Raw genomic sequence first — 15,109 nt, 5'->3', positions numbered from 1 at the left:
ACAAAACGATTGCAATGCTGGCAGGCAATGATACGTGCTGGCTTTTGTTTTGCCCCAGCGACTTAAAGCCATTGCCGGGATTGGGGGAGCTAACTTCAGGCTTAAGACCAGGCAAAAAGCTACCCTATGCCGGCTTGTGCTACCCGGCGCAAAGCACGGGACAGGGGTAAGCTACGTTACGTTCAACCGGCTAATGCTGTGCGGTATCAATGTCAGAAAAACGCGCGCAAAACTACTTTAAACCTGCTGATTTCGTCCCGTAGCAAATGCAAAGTAAAACACGACACACACACACACACACACACATTCATTGTATTGAACAATCACACTACGCTTGGATGACAGACGACCACCTCATTCCCGCAAAGGTTTCCCCGCACGGCAAACGGCGGGCCCCCGGCTCGGCGGTCAAGTCCGTCATCGCCCTGAACCGGGTCACTCCCCCACACTGAATGAGGGGAGCGGCCCGGTGCGACCTTGTTGTGTTGTGTAATGTAATCCGGGAAAGGTCGTAACTAAAAAAACAGCCAGATTCCTAAACCATACGTGCTGGCGGGACGGAAAAGCAGGCATTCAAAGCATTTCTATTACACATTCAGTTTCCTAGGGGTCGCCTTAGATGTCCGAACTTTACGAGACGGCCGTTTGGGCGCGAAAACTCTCGGAGGAACAGACTTGCCAAAAAGCCGCTACGGGTAGGGGCACCTTGACTGGAACGGCCTCCTATGACCCGATTTAGCACCCCCGCCCCCCGGGCGGAATCCTGTCCACGCTGCTGAAGGTGCGTGGGTAGCCCTTGCCCGACATGGTCCGCATTGACGGTCAAGACTCTGCGGGGGGCCCTATTTTTAGGCCCATAATTTCGTAAACAGGGCCTCTTGGGACGTAAGAGAAAATTCCTTTTAGAGATAAGAACTTAAGAAGAACCCGCACTTCGCCCAGTTTCTTGCCAAAGCTGGTTGCTTGCCAAAGTTGAAGTCTCCTGAACGTATAGACAACTGCATCCCTGCTTTTAAGCTAATATCACAGCAGCAAATGCAATGCAAGGACGGTTGAAACGGTGCTGCATCCATAGTTTTGATATAATACTTTATGCACAGCTATACTTAAGCGTCTTAACAGTCCAGAGCACCAGAACAAGGACAACATAATTTGAGATACTTTAAGCCGGATAGGGCCGGCATAATCGATGTTTACAATTACGCCGACATTTCTACGATTCGATCTTCGTGCGGCGCCAAATCAGGATGAACTATCGGCCGCACGCATTTTTCCTCTTAGAGCACCAAATTGTCTAGTTCAAGGCCTAAAAAGTCCACTGTAGGCGGCAATGTCACACGGCAGCACCCGACGCGAATGAGGTTGGGATCCTAACCTTCCCCTGTCGCAAATCCTGGCAGCCCTCCTCCCGTCTCAAGTGCTGACTGCCCCTGTCGTGAATGGATGACGACTTGAGTCCAATTCCTGCATTCTATTTTTTTTTTTTTGTAATTCGCATCGCAATCTGGCCCCAATGGCACGTGGTTGGCGATGGGCTTGTAAGTAGCGAGATGTGTGATTGATACTCATGACGCGTGTGTTGAGTGTGTTGAGTACGAAGCAATGCACACCGTGTTGCACGCATGTAAAGTTTCAGTCAAAAGCGTGAACTCGTACATGGACAGTCATGGTTGTAGGAATAAGGGGGAGGGGGGCAGGGGGTCATGACCCTGCACTTTTCAAGGTGGGGGGCAGCAATGTTAACTACCTCCCCCACTTTTCAGATTAAGGTTGTGTTTAGCTTATGTTTGCACCACATTAAACACACGTGCCGATTTGTTTAGTTCACCAGCCATCTCCCTCAAGATATGTCATCCTTTTCGTTTGCTTATTGGCCATCGCTTAGTATCACAGCCACAGACCGACGCCGCGCGGCCTATGGAGACTGCAACGCTGGGCGTCGAAGCTGTTGTTGCCATGACTTGCGAGCGCGCATTTTCAAACCACATTGCGTAGTGTTTTTTTTGTATCAGTTATCAATTCTGCGTGAATCTTGAACCGGTTAAAACGAACATTGATTAGTCATGTTATGCAAATGTGAGACCCCATTTCATTTGCAATCTACGTTCAGGAAGTCTCGATATCTCTGAAGAGCACAGAAAGACATTAACATGTAGTTTATGTGACAATTATTGGACCACCTGCGGCTATCAGGGATGTTGTTGTATCAGTGATGGTTCCTCTGCTCATTCGGGGCCAACTGCGCGGGTCAGAAGACCTCCCGTGTCAGGGAGGGGAACAACATGGTATGATGCATCCTTCTAATGACCACCGAATAGACCAGGAGATCCCGCCCCGTGTCGCGAGAATGACAGCCAGAAGACACTTCGGGATAGGACGGGGTAGTCCTTCAGCCCTTGGCCAGCCGCCCAAACACACAGCAGCAAATTTGCATCGAATGCGGCAAAACTGTTTAACCCTGGAGCGCTTTGTTTTCTACGGATTGTTGCGGTACTGACTTTACCGAAGTTCATTTCTTGCTGGTTTCCCAATCCGGGGAAGAAGGTGGTGAAGTTCTTCACCGACGTCGTTGACACGTCCGTCGCTCACCGAGAGAAGCACCCAACGTCCGTGCGAGACTTCTTGCAGCTGTTGATGGACACGAAGGACAAGGACGGTAACCGTGTGCCCAGCACCGCCAGCATTGTCAGCCAGTCGTTGTTCTTCCTTGCCGGGTACGACACGACGGCCACGCTGCTGACGTTCTCGTCGTACAGCCTGGCTGTCAGTCCCGATGTGCAGCGCCGGACGCAGCAGGAGGTGGACGATGTTTTGGCCAACCACGGCGGCCAGATGACGTGCGACGCCGTGCTGGATATGACGTACCTGGACCGGGTGCTCTCGGAGACGCTGCGCCTGTATTCGCCTGCCACGCGACTCGAGCGCGATTGTACCAAGGACTATACTCTGCCTGGCACGAACGTGCACCTGCCCAAGGGCACTTTGGTGCAGATACCGGTGCTTGTGCTCCACCGCGACCCGGACCACTACCCGGACCCGCTGCGCTTCGATCCGGACCGTTTCTTGCCGGAGGAGAGGGAGAAACGCCACCCGTGCGCCCACCTGCCGTTCGGCCAAGGACCGCGCAACTGCATCGCCATGCGGTTCGCGCTGTTCGAGGCGAAGGTGGCGCTCGCGGCGCTGTTACAGAAGGTGACATTGCTGTCGACGGAGAAATCGCCCCGCCGCCGGTGCCACTGGACAAGAGGGCGTTTTTAACTACACCCGAGGGCAGGAAGCTGCCCCTAAGGGTGGAACTGAGGGCTAGGGACGACTGAGACATGACAACGCCTCTGCATGAGTGTTGGCAGATCGTGAGCCTTCTGAATAATTCGTTATCATGGCATAGGATTGCCTAAGGATGTCGGGGAGCTGTGCTTACTAACTAACGAAAGACATATGAGTAACTGAATATTAACAGCGTAGCTTCATGTAATTTATGTCTTTCAGATTGTCGTATTTGGACGTGCTTCGTACCACTATGATGCCCATGGTGAATACATCGGTTTGTATATCAGTTGGCAGTGCGGAAAAATTTGGAATGGGTTTTTAAGCCATCATTTGCATGACAAGAACGAACATGATGGAAACGCGTGATGAACGTATGATATACACAAGCATGGGTAGCAGTGGAATAGGGATGGTCGCAGAAACCCTTGAAAAAACACAAAGTGATTGTAAAGCTGGAAGACATAATGATACATACTGGATTTCGCTTTGCCCTGGGGACTTTAGGTCGTTGCAGGAGCTGGGGAAAGTTACTTCTGGCTTAAGACAAAAAGTTACCTTATGCCGGCTTGTGCCATCCGGCGCAAAGCACGGGACAGGGGAAAGCTGTGTTGCGATAAGTCGACGTATGCTGTGCGGTATCAATGAAAAAATTGCGCTCAAAGCTACTTAAAACCGGCTAATTTCGTGCGGTAGCAAATGCAAAGTAGAACACGAGAGACGCATACACGTTCCTTGTATTCAACAATCACAATACGTTTGAATGACAGACGACCCCCTCATCCCAGCAAAGGTTTCCCCGCACGGCAAACGGCGGGCCCCCGACTCGGCGGTCAAGTCCGTCATCGACCTGAACCGGGTCACTCCCCCACACTGAATGAGGGAAGCGGCCCGGTGCGACCTTGTTGTGTTGTGTAATGTAATCCGGGAAAGGTCGTAACTAAAAAATACCGGATTCCTAAACGTTACGCGCTGGCGAGACGGAAAAGCAGGCAGAGCTACAGGTCAGCGCGGCTCGCGCCCGCGCGCGCGCACTTTGCTCTCGGCTGACAAACCAATCAGCCAACAGGATCTCAAGGTCGCCGCGCCGCTCTTGGCGCTCTGCCAGCTCCCAGGCGCTGTGTGGTGGAGTGAGAGCGTGTCAGCAGTACTCGGAGAAGGATCCCGGGTGAGGGGCGCGCGGTGCGTACCCGCACGCATTTGTCGCCGGAGACACCTGGCGGCACTGCTGACAAGCGGCAGACTGGCAAGGTGCTGCGCTGACAGTGGGACGATCTGTGAGCGAGAGCTTGGAGCAACGCTATGTTCGGCTGGCTGCTATCGGCGCCGTGGGCGGTGGCCTCCTGGCTGCTGTCGCCAATCCCGCTAACAGTGCTGGCGGCCATTCTCGTCTACCACTACTTCAAGTTCACCAAGAATTTCGACTTCTGGCCCTCACGCGGCGTGCCGGGACCAAAAGCGACGCTACCTTGGGGAAACGAGTTTGGAGTGCCGTTCTTAACACCGGCCGTCGAGTTCGAGCAGTGGCTCTACAGCAAGCACGGGGGCAAGAAGTACTGCGGCTACATGGAGATGAGCCGGCCTGTGCTGTTCGTCGGCGATCCGGACCTGATCCGGGCCATCGCCATCAAGGACTTCGAGTACTTCACCAACCGACGGGACGCGGGTGCCGAGGATGAGCTGAAAGATGCCCTCAGTGTTGTCAACGGGGAGGTGTGGAAGCACACGCGGGCCGTCATGTCGCCCACCTTCTCCGCCAGCAAGCTTAAGGCGATGCACCAGCTGACGCTGGACAACGCTCTCAATCTGAACAAATATGTGCTAGAAGACATGCAGAGCAAGGGAGAAGTTGAAATGAAGGACGCCTTCGGGCGATTCACCATGGACAACATAGCATCCTGCGCCTTTGGCGTGAACTGCAACTCTTTTGTTGATCCAAACAGCATATTTGCAACGAATGCAGCAAAACTGTTTAACCCTGGAGCGCTTGGTTTTCTACGGATTGTTGCAGTACTGACTTTACCGAAGTTCATTTCATCGTGGTTTCCCAATCCGGCGAGGAAGGTGGTGAAGTTCTTCACCGACGTCGTTAACACGACCGTCGCTCACCGCGAGAAGCACCCAACGTCCGTGCGAGACTTCTTGCAGCTGTTGATGGACACGAAGGACAAGGACGGTAACCGCGTGCTCAGCACCGCCAGCATTGTCAGCCAGTCGGTGTTGTTCTTCCTTGCCGGGTACGACACGACGGCCACGCTGCTGACGTTCGCGTCGTACAGCCTAGCTGTCAGTCCCGATGTGCAGCGCCGGGCGCAGCAGGAGGTGGACGATGTTTTGGCCAAGCACGGCGGCCAGATGACGTACGACGCCGTGCTGGATATGACGTACCTGGACCGGGTGCTCTCGGAGACGCTGCGCCTGTACGCGCCTGCCACGCGACTCGAGCGCGAGTGTACCAAGGACTATACTCTGCCCGGCACGAACGTGCACCTGCCCAAGGGCACTTTGGTGCACATACCAGTGCTTTCGCTCCACCGCGACCCGGACCACTACCCGGACCCGCTGCGCTTCGACCCGGACCGTTTCTTGCCGGAGGAGAAGGAGAAGCGCCACCCGTGCGCCTACCTGCCATTCGGCCAAGGACCGCGCAACTGCATCGCCATGCGGTTCGCGCTGTTCGAGGCGAAGGTGGCGTTCGCGGCACTGTTGCAGAAGATGACACTGCTGCCGACGGAGAAAACGCCGCCGCCGCCGATGCCACTTGACAAGAGGGCGTTTTTGACGACACCCGAGGGCAGAAAACTGCCCCTGAAGGTGGAGCTGAGGGCTAGGGACGACTGAGACATGACAACCCTCTGCATGAGTGTTGGCAGATCGTGAGCCTTCTGAATCATTCGTTATCATGGCATAGGATTGCCCAAGAATGTTGGGGAGATGTATTACTAACTAAGAACAGACATATGAGTAACTGAATATTAACAACGTGGCTTCATGTGATTTATGTCTTTCAGATTGCCGTATTAGAACGTGCTTCGTACCAGCATGATGCCCATGGTGAATACATCGGTTTGTATATCAGTTGGCAGTGTGGAAACATTTTGGAATGGGTATTAAGCCATTGTTTGCATGACAAGAGCGAACGTGATGGAAACGCGTGATGAACGTATGATATACACGAGCATGGATAGCAGTGGAATCGAGATGGTCGCAGAATCCCTTGAGAAAAGCTCAAAATGATTGCAATGCTGGAAGACATAATGGTGCGCCCCGACGAGACAGAAAAGCAGGCGGAGCTACAGGTCAACACATGCGGTCTTCCTCTTGGCTAACAAACCAATCAGCCAACAGGAGCTCAAGGTCGCCACGCCACTCTTGGCGCTCTGCCAGCTCCGAGACGCTGTGTGTTAGCAGTGCTCGGAGAAAGATCTCGGGTGCGGGATGCGTGGTGCATACACGCACGCCGGCGTCGTCGAAGACACCTGGCCCTACTACTGACACGCGGCAGACTGGGAAGGTGCTGCGCTGACAGTGGGACGATCTGTGAGCGAGAGCTTGGAGCAGCGCTATGTTCGGCTGGCTGCTATCGGCGCCGTGGGCGGTGGCCTCCTGGCTGCTGTCGCCAATCCCACTAACAGTGCTGGTGGCCACTCTCGCCTACGCCTACTTCAAGTTCATCAAAAATTCCGAGTTCTGGCTTTCACACGGCGTGCCGGACAAAAGCGACGCTACCTTGGGGAAACAAGTTTGGAGTTTGGAGCGCTTGGGGAAATGTGCTCGTAAGCCTTCGTCCTTGGGTTCTCCAGCAATACGATTTTTTGTGCGTTTTTCTCGAGAGTTTCTGCGACCATACGTATTTCACTGCCACCCATGCTCGTTTCGTGAGTCTTCAAGTGATCTTTAAGCTCTTAAACCTGAAGAGGTGCAATGGGGCAGCCAATGGGGGGGGGGGGGGTATTGTGGTTCGAAAACATTCCTCCTCGAGGTCGCGAGGTCCCTTTTGCTAAGTTGTAGCACTTTAAGACAGCCGTATGACCTCAAACATAAAACGGCTCAGAGTCATCGATGTAGGGACCTGCGCCAAGGAAATCCCGAATTAAAAGATGAGGGCGCTATTTCTATTACACATTCAGTTTCCTAGGGGTCGTCTTAGATGTCCGAACTTTACGAGACGGCCGTTTGGGCGCGAAAGCTCTCGGAGGAAGAGACTTGCCAAAAAGCCGCGACGAGTAGGGGCATCTTGACTGGAACGGCCTCTTCTGACCCGATTTAGCACCCCCGCCCCCCGGGCGGAATCCTGTCCACGCTGCTGAAGGTGCGTGGGTAGCCCTTGCCCGACATGGTCCGCATTGACGGTCAAGACTCTGCGAGGGGCTCTATTTTTAGGCCCAGAACTTCGCAAACAGGGCCTCTTGGGACGTAAGGGAAGGTTACTTTTGGAGATAAGAACTTAACAAGAACCCGCACTTCGCCCAGTTTCTTGCCAAAGCTGGTTGCTTGCCAAAGTTGAAGTCTCCTGAACGGAAAGACAACTGCATCCCTGCTTTTAAGCTAATATCACAGCAGCAAATGCGACACAAGGACGGCTGAAACGGTGCTGCATCCATAGCTTTGATACAATACTCAGTGCACAACCATCATACTTAGGCGTCTTGACAGTCCAGAGCACTAGAACAAGGACAGCATAGTATGAGATAATTTATGAAAGCAAGGCCGGCATAAGCGACGTTTACGATTACGCCGCCATTTCTACTATTCGATCGCCGTGCGGTGCCAAATCCGGATGAACTATCGCCCGCGTACAGTTTTCCTCATAGAGCACCAAACAGTCTAGTTAAGCTCCTAAAAAGTCTACTGACGGCGGCAATATCACACGGCAACACTCGAATGCGATTGGGGTTGGGATCCCAACCTTTCTCTATTGTAAATCGTGCCAGCCTCCCTCCCGTCTCAAATGCTGGCTGCTCCTGTCGTGAATCGATAGCAACCTGCGTCCGATTTCTGCGTCCTTATCTTTTTTTGCAATTCGCATTGCAATCTGTCCCCAATGACACGTGGTTGGCGATGGGTTTGTATGTAGCAAGATGCGTGATTTTTGTTCATGACGAGTGTGTTGAGTAAGAGGCAATGCACGCCGTGTTGCATGCATGTAAAGTTTCAGTCAAAAGCGTGAACTCGTACATGGACAGTCATGGGTGTAGGAATAAGGGGGAGGGGGGCAGGGGGTCATGACCCTGCACTTTTCAAGGTGGGGGGCAGCAATGTTAACTACCTCCCCCACTTTTCAGATTAAGGTTGTGTTTAGCTTATGTTTGCACCACATTAAACACACGTGCCGATTTGTTTAGTTCACCAGCCATCTCCCTCAAGATATGTCATCCTTTTCGTTTGCTTATTGGCCATCGCTTAGTATCACAGCCACAGACCGACGCCGCGCGGCCTATGGAGACTGCAACGCCGGGCGTCGAAGCTGTTGTTGCCATGACTTGCGAGCGCGCATTTTCAAACCACATTGCATAGTACTCTTTTCAGTAATCAACTTTGAGGGAGTCTTGAACTAGTTAATACGAACATTGATTGGTCATGTTATACAAATTTGGGACCCCATTTCATTTACAATCTACGCTCAGGGAGTCTCCATATCTCTGAAGAGCGCAGAAAGACATGGGACTATAGTTTATGTGACAATTATTGGACCACCTGGGGCTATCAGGGATTTTGTTGCATCAGTGAGGGTTCCTATGCTGATTTGGGGCCACCTGCGCGGGTCTGAAGACCTTCCGTGTCAGGGAGGAGAACAACATGATACGATGCATCCTTCTAATGGCCACCGGATCGACAAGGAGTTTCCGGTGGCCAGAATGACAGCCAGAAGACGCTTCGCGATAGGACGGGTTAGTCCTTCAGCCCTTGACCGGAAACGGTATTATGTCCCTGGTGTTCTTCTCAAGGGGTCTCTTCCCGGAAGGAAACAAGAGGTCTTATTATTGTTGACCAGAATGGGTTTCCTATTATTGTTGAATAGTGAGCCGAAATGACGTAAAAAGCGAGCAAGGTCATCACATGTTTGCCTGAGGCGTCCATTTCTTTAGAATGTATTTGTAATAAAAAAACACCAAAAGGTTGGAACATACCCGCCCGCAACCTCGAGAGCAAGGACATCGATGGCCTGGGTTGCAGCTTCCGTAAAATCGAATGGCTTCGGCCACTGCGAGTGCCATCAGACGGCGGGCGCCGTATTAGTCTGTCTTCTGGACATAATAATAGTCACAGGAACACGAAAAATAGATATTCTACCTTTACTCTTCCAGTTCCACCCCAGATTCCAGAACCACTTCGGGTTGCTATAAGGGCCAATCCGTTCTTGTCAGCGGTCTAAAAATCGCACACGCGAAATATGCGCTCAGACCGCCTACTAATTTAAAATTGTTTGTCCCGAAACGTTCGAAGGTGCTGCTTTCGGAAGCATCATCACTTTCGTCCACCCGGTGGGCACGGCTTAGTATCAGCTGCTGGGCGTACTCTGCGTCGCCTACGGAGACTGCAACGCCTGGCGTCGAGGTTTTTGTTACTAAGATATGCGAGTGCGCATGTTACAAAATCACGTCACATAAATTGCATCACTAATCGACTCTGACTGAATGTTAAACATTTCTAGACAAACATGGCTTGGTCACGTTAATACACATTGTTGACGACTCGATCTACAATCAAATTTTCATATTCAAACTTCGATCAGCATATCGATCTACGGTCGACCTCCGCGATATCCTAATTGTCCGTAGAACACAGACAAAACATTCTGACAAAGCTTCTGAGTTCTATCGGTTTATCAACAGTCCACTAAACCACTGTATATTAAGGGGACCAGTAATTTATTCCATGCGGTCGTTCAGTGCCTGATTTCTGCAGTGCATTGACTTTAAGCTGCAAACAGAATTGATCTCACGGTAGGTTCTGGTTTCTATTCTGGTTGCAAGGCAACAATAACAATGAAACGAAGAAAACCGTATCCCATGCTAACAAGTAAGTTATATCCGGGGATTTCTTCTTTTTTTGGGGGGGGGGGGCGGTCACCACAAGAGGGCTTTTGCCAACCCTGTGCTCCCCTTAGCAAGGCTCCGGCTACGCCCTGCCTACACACAAAATCAGATCAAGTCGGGCAATTAAATATCCGTTGAGCGAGTTCAGACCTAACACAGGCAGTTTCCCGGAGACTTTTCTGTATGGTAGTATGGTGTAAGGGAAGATAATTCGGAAAAAGATACTGTTGCAGGTGTCCAATATGTTTTACACACCAATAAGTAGCAATGCTCATCCAAAAGTATGCAACAAAGCAACCATACAGTCAGTTCGCAATTAGTCATGCGGGAGACAGCCGGTCCTGGGCAGTAGCCGCCGACAGCGGACGGTAGGAGGGCCCAGATAAGGAATATATGACAGAAGGGTCCTCATTCTGTGGTTTGGGTGTGAAAGGAGAATCTCCAGTTTCATGGCTTTTGTCACGTTGTTTTTGCAGTTTCAAGCTTCCAAACTGATATCCGCCTAAAATGCTGCGACAAGACTTACCTTTTGAAAAAGAGCCAGCGAAATAAAGGCGCATGCAAAATCTGCCGCACCGTGAGCCAGCGATTCACATTCAGAATTACCACCAGCCTATGTCCAGGCCGTGCTTTGGCATCTGCCTTGTAAGAGCAGATGCCTCCTCAATGACCCGAAAGGCACACCCGGGCGCGGAGTTTCGCGTCTCCAGGAAAGACATTGTTGCAATGAGCAAATCATCTTGGGAAGCTGGACAGCCTTATTTGCCGAATGACATGAATGAGTCGAATCTTTTATTTTTTTTGTTGAAAAAATTGTTCGCGCACCAGTGAAAGACAGCTCTAGATGCATATGTAACATATCAGCCATGACATTTGAACAAAAAACGCTAACAGTCCCAATCTCTACGCCACCCCGCCACCCCCTCCCGGTAATCGGGCTTGCATTCCAAAAAATTCCTGAAGTATACCCTAAGCTTAGCTCCACCGCCACTTTTTAAAACGTGCATACGCCTATGTGAACAGTGTGAACTAAACGCACTGTTCGAGATGGATTTGATGTAGCCCCCGTTAGCATGAACATCGAATGCAATGAAACCGCGAACGCTGGAGCACCGAGGATTGGATTATCCCTGCGGGCTTTCATTGCAGTCATCGAAACAGATAAAGCTCGGGCAGTATCTAGACATTTATCAGCCTTTGCATGACCTATTTTGATCAATCGCAAGATTACAAGGTCGCGTGACACTCGAGGGTATTTAATTAAACACGAAAAGAGCAAGCTTGTTATTGCTTGAGGCAGGGCACGTTGAGTATTAGGATCCCCGACGCCAAATAAAAACGAAGCCAATGGTCTTCCGCCCAATACACATTCCCTGCCGCGGGCGAAGGGTGACGTCACACAGCAGGCCAAAAGCCGACGAGACATGGCCTAAAAAACTCCCCCACACGTGCCAAAATGAACTCGTCCAAGCAACCGTGACGTCAGTGGTTTAGCCGTACAGCCAATGAGTGAGCTCCTACAGCTTCCTAATATTGGAAAAAACGACGCCACCGGCGCCGATGGTCTTGCGCGAAGAAGCGGAATGTTGCGAAACTCATCGCGGACGGACGGGCGCACTGACTGACCTTTCATGCAGATATTGGACCGGTGTGCAAATTTTCGTGCCCAGAATATCGTGGGATATTCTGATTGGGCAGGGTAAACATGGCAATGTCAAAAAGAGAGCGTGGAGTGACGATCACAGAAACAAAGATAGCATAACAAATGATCGCCCGCAACAACATCAAATAGAATAAGTGAAGTAGGATAATATTGGGCAGAGCACAGACCACTCTTAAGAGGTCGTACGGGATGGATTTTGTACACGGGTCAAAGATCCAGTGCGATGAGTGCTGGCTGTCTAGCTTTGTCCCCGGGACCGTCTCCGCAGACGACTGACGATGACAGTATCCCATTCTCGCCATCAGATGGTCTTAACGGAATGAGTGCCTGGCCGGAGCTTCACGAATCAGGCCTTACGAAGGCTCTCGGCCAAGTGGCTCAACTTCGCTGCTTAAAGGGGCGCCGTTTCTGACTTTTGAAGTCCTTTTCAGGCTCAAGATTCCATACAGATGACGCCAAGCTATGTTTTTGATGCGTTCAAGCCCTACGGATTCCGTAAAGTGCCAGAAAGCACTGGCGTTGAAGGAAGCGTAGGTCTCACTTCCTGGGGGGGGGGGGGGGGGGGGGGGCTACGACCCTGGACCCAACATTCTCCGGAGACGTCCATCCCGTGATGAAACCTGGGACTCATTTAATGACGCTGAACTACGAACTTACGCGGCTGTAATTCGAGTCGGGTAGGCATGCGAGCAGAAAGCGAGACGATTTTAATTGGCATCTCAATTACTTACTTACTGATAAATACTACTCATCCGCCGGTGTAATATTTGTTCTAGTATGTTGACGATTTATGAGTCCATCCCGCGCAAATAAAAAGTGCGTGATCGTAGAGAGGTCGATGCGCGCATTCTCGTGTTAAACAGGGCCAGGTCATGAATTTTGTTGATGCACGCAGGTTTTTAACCGCCAATTTCGCTGTGGCATCTAGGAGACATTGGACGGATAAATTATGTGCGACAAAACGACGCTAGCCATTAAAGTGGGCTTGATCGGTCTCCGACGCCTTGCAAAGTGGGCTATTGCACGACCGACCAGTATTGCGCCAAGCGGGTCCAGGAGGTGCTGCTGAACATAGTCACCATCTGGCCCTGACGCAACGGCGGCCCGTAGCCGGTGACAGCGGCCTGCGATGCCTGGCCTGAGCCTCGTTCCGCGGATACACCCCTGGCTGCACCTCTCGGGCATCCCGCCCCGGTTCATGCCTGGTCCTCCGTGCCACTCGCTTCGCTGCCGTTGTCAGGGTCGACAGAGCGCCGTGGAGATGAGACACGAAGGAATAACGCGTGCGACACCCACGCAGCATTTGATCGCAGACGGCACGCGCCAGCGACGGTCCACCAAAGGATCCTAGTTCCAGTGTTGAGCGCCCGTCGTCTGCGGTTCCGTGGCCTGCCGGTTGCGAAACAAACGGCTGGCACGGCAGCCCGGCACTTTTGCTGAGTCAGTCACGCGATGGGGGCGTGAGTCAGCTCATTTCGTGTTTACTCCTGCTGACGCTTCGCTACCTGGAAGAAGTCAGACGCCCCGTCTGACTCGGGTGAAATGCATAGATGGAAGCGGGGGAACGAAGCCCCGATACGCTTTAGATGGAACGGGAGACCGGTTCATGTAAAGCCACAGGGGTGGAAACGTGGCAACCCCCAGTGCGCTGAACTCGAGCGTCGCTCAAGGGCGAGGAGCTGAGCGCACGACCGCACGCTCCAGCGACGCGTACCGCCCACAGTCAGCTGCTGCGCGAATGTCGCGCGCGTTGTGCAGCCACCTCTTCTTTCACGGCGCTCCGTCGGCCTTAAGAACGTCAGCGAGGCGAGTGGAACGGAGGGCCAGGCATGAACCAGGGCGGGATGCCCGAGGGGTGCAGCCAGAGGTGTATCAGCGGAACGAAGCTCAGGCCCGGCATCGCGGGCCGCTGTCATCGGCTGCGGGCCGTCGTTGCACCAAGGCTGGACGGCGACCATGCCCAGTGGGTGCGATCGGTCGCGCCGTGGCCCACTTCGCGAGGTGTCGGAGACCGGCCAAGCCCAGCATCGTGGTTAGGAGGTCGTCCGTCCGAGATATTTGGAACGCCGCGCGTGCAAACTCAAATGCGCCTTGCGCCGAGGACCTGAACGATCAGGCGCCCGTGATTGGACTATCCGATGGACTCACTTGGCACACGGATACGCTATCAGGCGCACAAAAACCGCTCCCACACACTTCGCCGGCGTATCTGTACCCGATCACTTCAGCGCCGCCAGACGTATGGAGGGCGATACCAACTGTCCCCGACCCCAACCCCCGGAACGCTTCAGCAGATGACAGTACAAAGGCGCGTGAGCCCATACACGATACTGCAGGCCACGGTGGTTCTGTTCAGTCAAACAATCGGCAATGCGATTCACGACATTTATTTTTACATCACACCACGAACATTGTGATAACATACACCCAATTGCAGGGTTCCACCCTCGCACCACCCGCAGCTATCTGTACCCGGTGGGATTCCACCGAAACAAGTGCGCCGAGACAGCAGCAACCGTCAGTTCCCTCCGGCAAGCCGGCCTCTAGACCGGCGCCAGCACCCGCGGGGCCTACAACCCGGCGCCAGCGGGGAAAACCCACGAGAAGCGGGGGGAGGAGGGGGGGGGGGGGGGGGGGCGTCAGAAGGACGGCACGGCGGCGCGGCAAGACCGGGAACACAACCCAGGCAGCCGTCAACGACGAGCCGAAATGGCGCGCACCACTTCATCATTTACATAAATCAGGTGGAGCTGCACTTGCACAGGAAACATGAAAACGGCGCCCACTACGCACATAACCAATATGAGCAGATAACCACTGTGGGTGGTGTGGGCCAAGGTTTCCATGACTATATGCAGTACAGTGCACACCTGTGGTCTTTACAAAAATAAAAAATAAAACAAACACGAAGTTCTTGTTCGAGGTGCCAGGAGTATGGCCTTTGCGCATAAAGCATTAGCACACCAAGTTGTGCCGGTGGTTACGAGCACACAAAACATGCAAAACCATCCTACCATCGCTTTTTAAAGCTCAAAACACATTGTACACGCCATGCACCTGATTCGCTTGCCAAAAATGAATAACTCACTAAGCAGCCCTGGTCCCACCTAATACAAATAATGTCTTACCAGCAGACCGA

At 52.5% G+C, this 15,109-nt stretch overlaps 2 protein-coding genes across 2 annotated transcripts; both read left to right on the top strand.

Annotated features, from left to right (window-relative positions):
• The first annotated feature begins 2,508 nt into the window (after positions 1–2,508).
• On the top strand, positions 2,509–4,530 carry LOC119114112 (cytochrome P450 3A16-like). The gene is made up of 2 exons (XM_037238328.1): positions 2,509–3,192; positions 4,510–4,530. The coding sequence occupies exons 1-2, from the start codon at positions 2,635–2,637 to the stop codon at positions 4,528–4,530; spliced, it is 579 nt and encodes a 192-aa protein (XP_037094223.1). The 5' UTR covers positions 2,509–2,634.
• On the top strand, positions 4,404–6,450 carry LOC119114393 (cytochrome P450 3A9). The gene has a single exon (XM_037238585.1). The coding sequence runs from the start codon at positions 4,570–4,572 to the stop codon at positions 6,106–6,108; it is 1,539 nt and encodes a 512-aa protein (XP_037094480.1). The 5' UTR covers positions 4,404–4,569; the 3' UTR covers positions 6,109–6,450.
• The last annotated feature ends 8,659 nt before the right edge of the window (positions 6,451–15,109 follow it).

Source organism: Pollicipes pollicipes, unplaced genomic scaffold (genome assembly GCF_011947565.3).
Source record: "Pollicipes pollicipes isolate AB1234 unplaced genomic scaffold, Ppol_2.1 Scaffold_7262;HRSCAF=8765_pilon_pilon_pilon, whole genome shotgun sequence".
NCBI classification, from domain to species: Eukaryota; Metazoa; Arthropoda; class Thecostraca; order Pollicipedomorpha; family Pollicipedidae; genus Pollicipes; species Pollicipes pollicipes.
This window is presented reverse-complemented; position numbering and strand designations above follow the sequence as displayed.

What these genes read in the sequence shown, in the direction of transcription:
- LOC119114112 (XM_037238328.1), top strand. Translation starts at nt 2,635, where the DNA reads ATGGACACGAAGGACAAGGACGGTAACCGTGTGCCCAGCACCGCCAGC. An exon ending in TCGCGGCGCTGTTACAGAAG is followed by an intron (nt 3,193 to 4,509) that starts GTGACATTGCTG and finishes GACAAGCGGCAG; the next exon opens with ACTGGCAAGGTGCTGCGCTG.
- LOC119114393 (XM_037238585.1), top strand. Translation starts at nt 4,570, where the DNA reads ATGTTCGGCTGGCTGCTATCGGCGCCGTGGGCGGTGGCCTCCTGGCTG.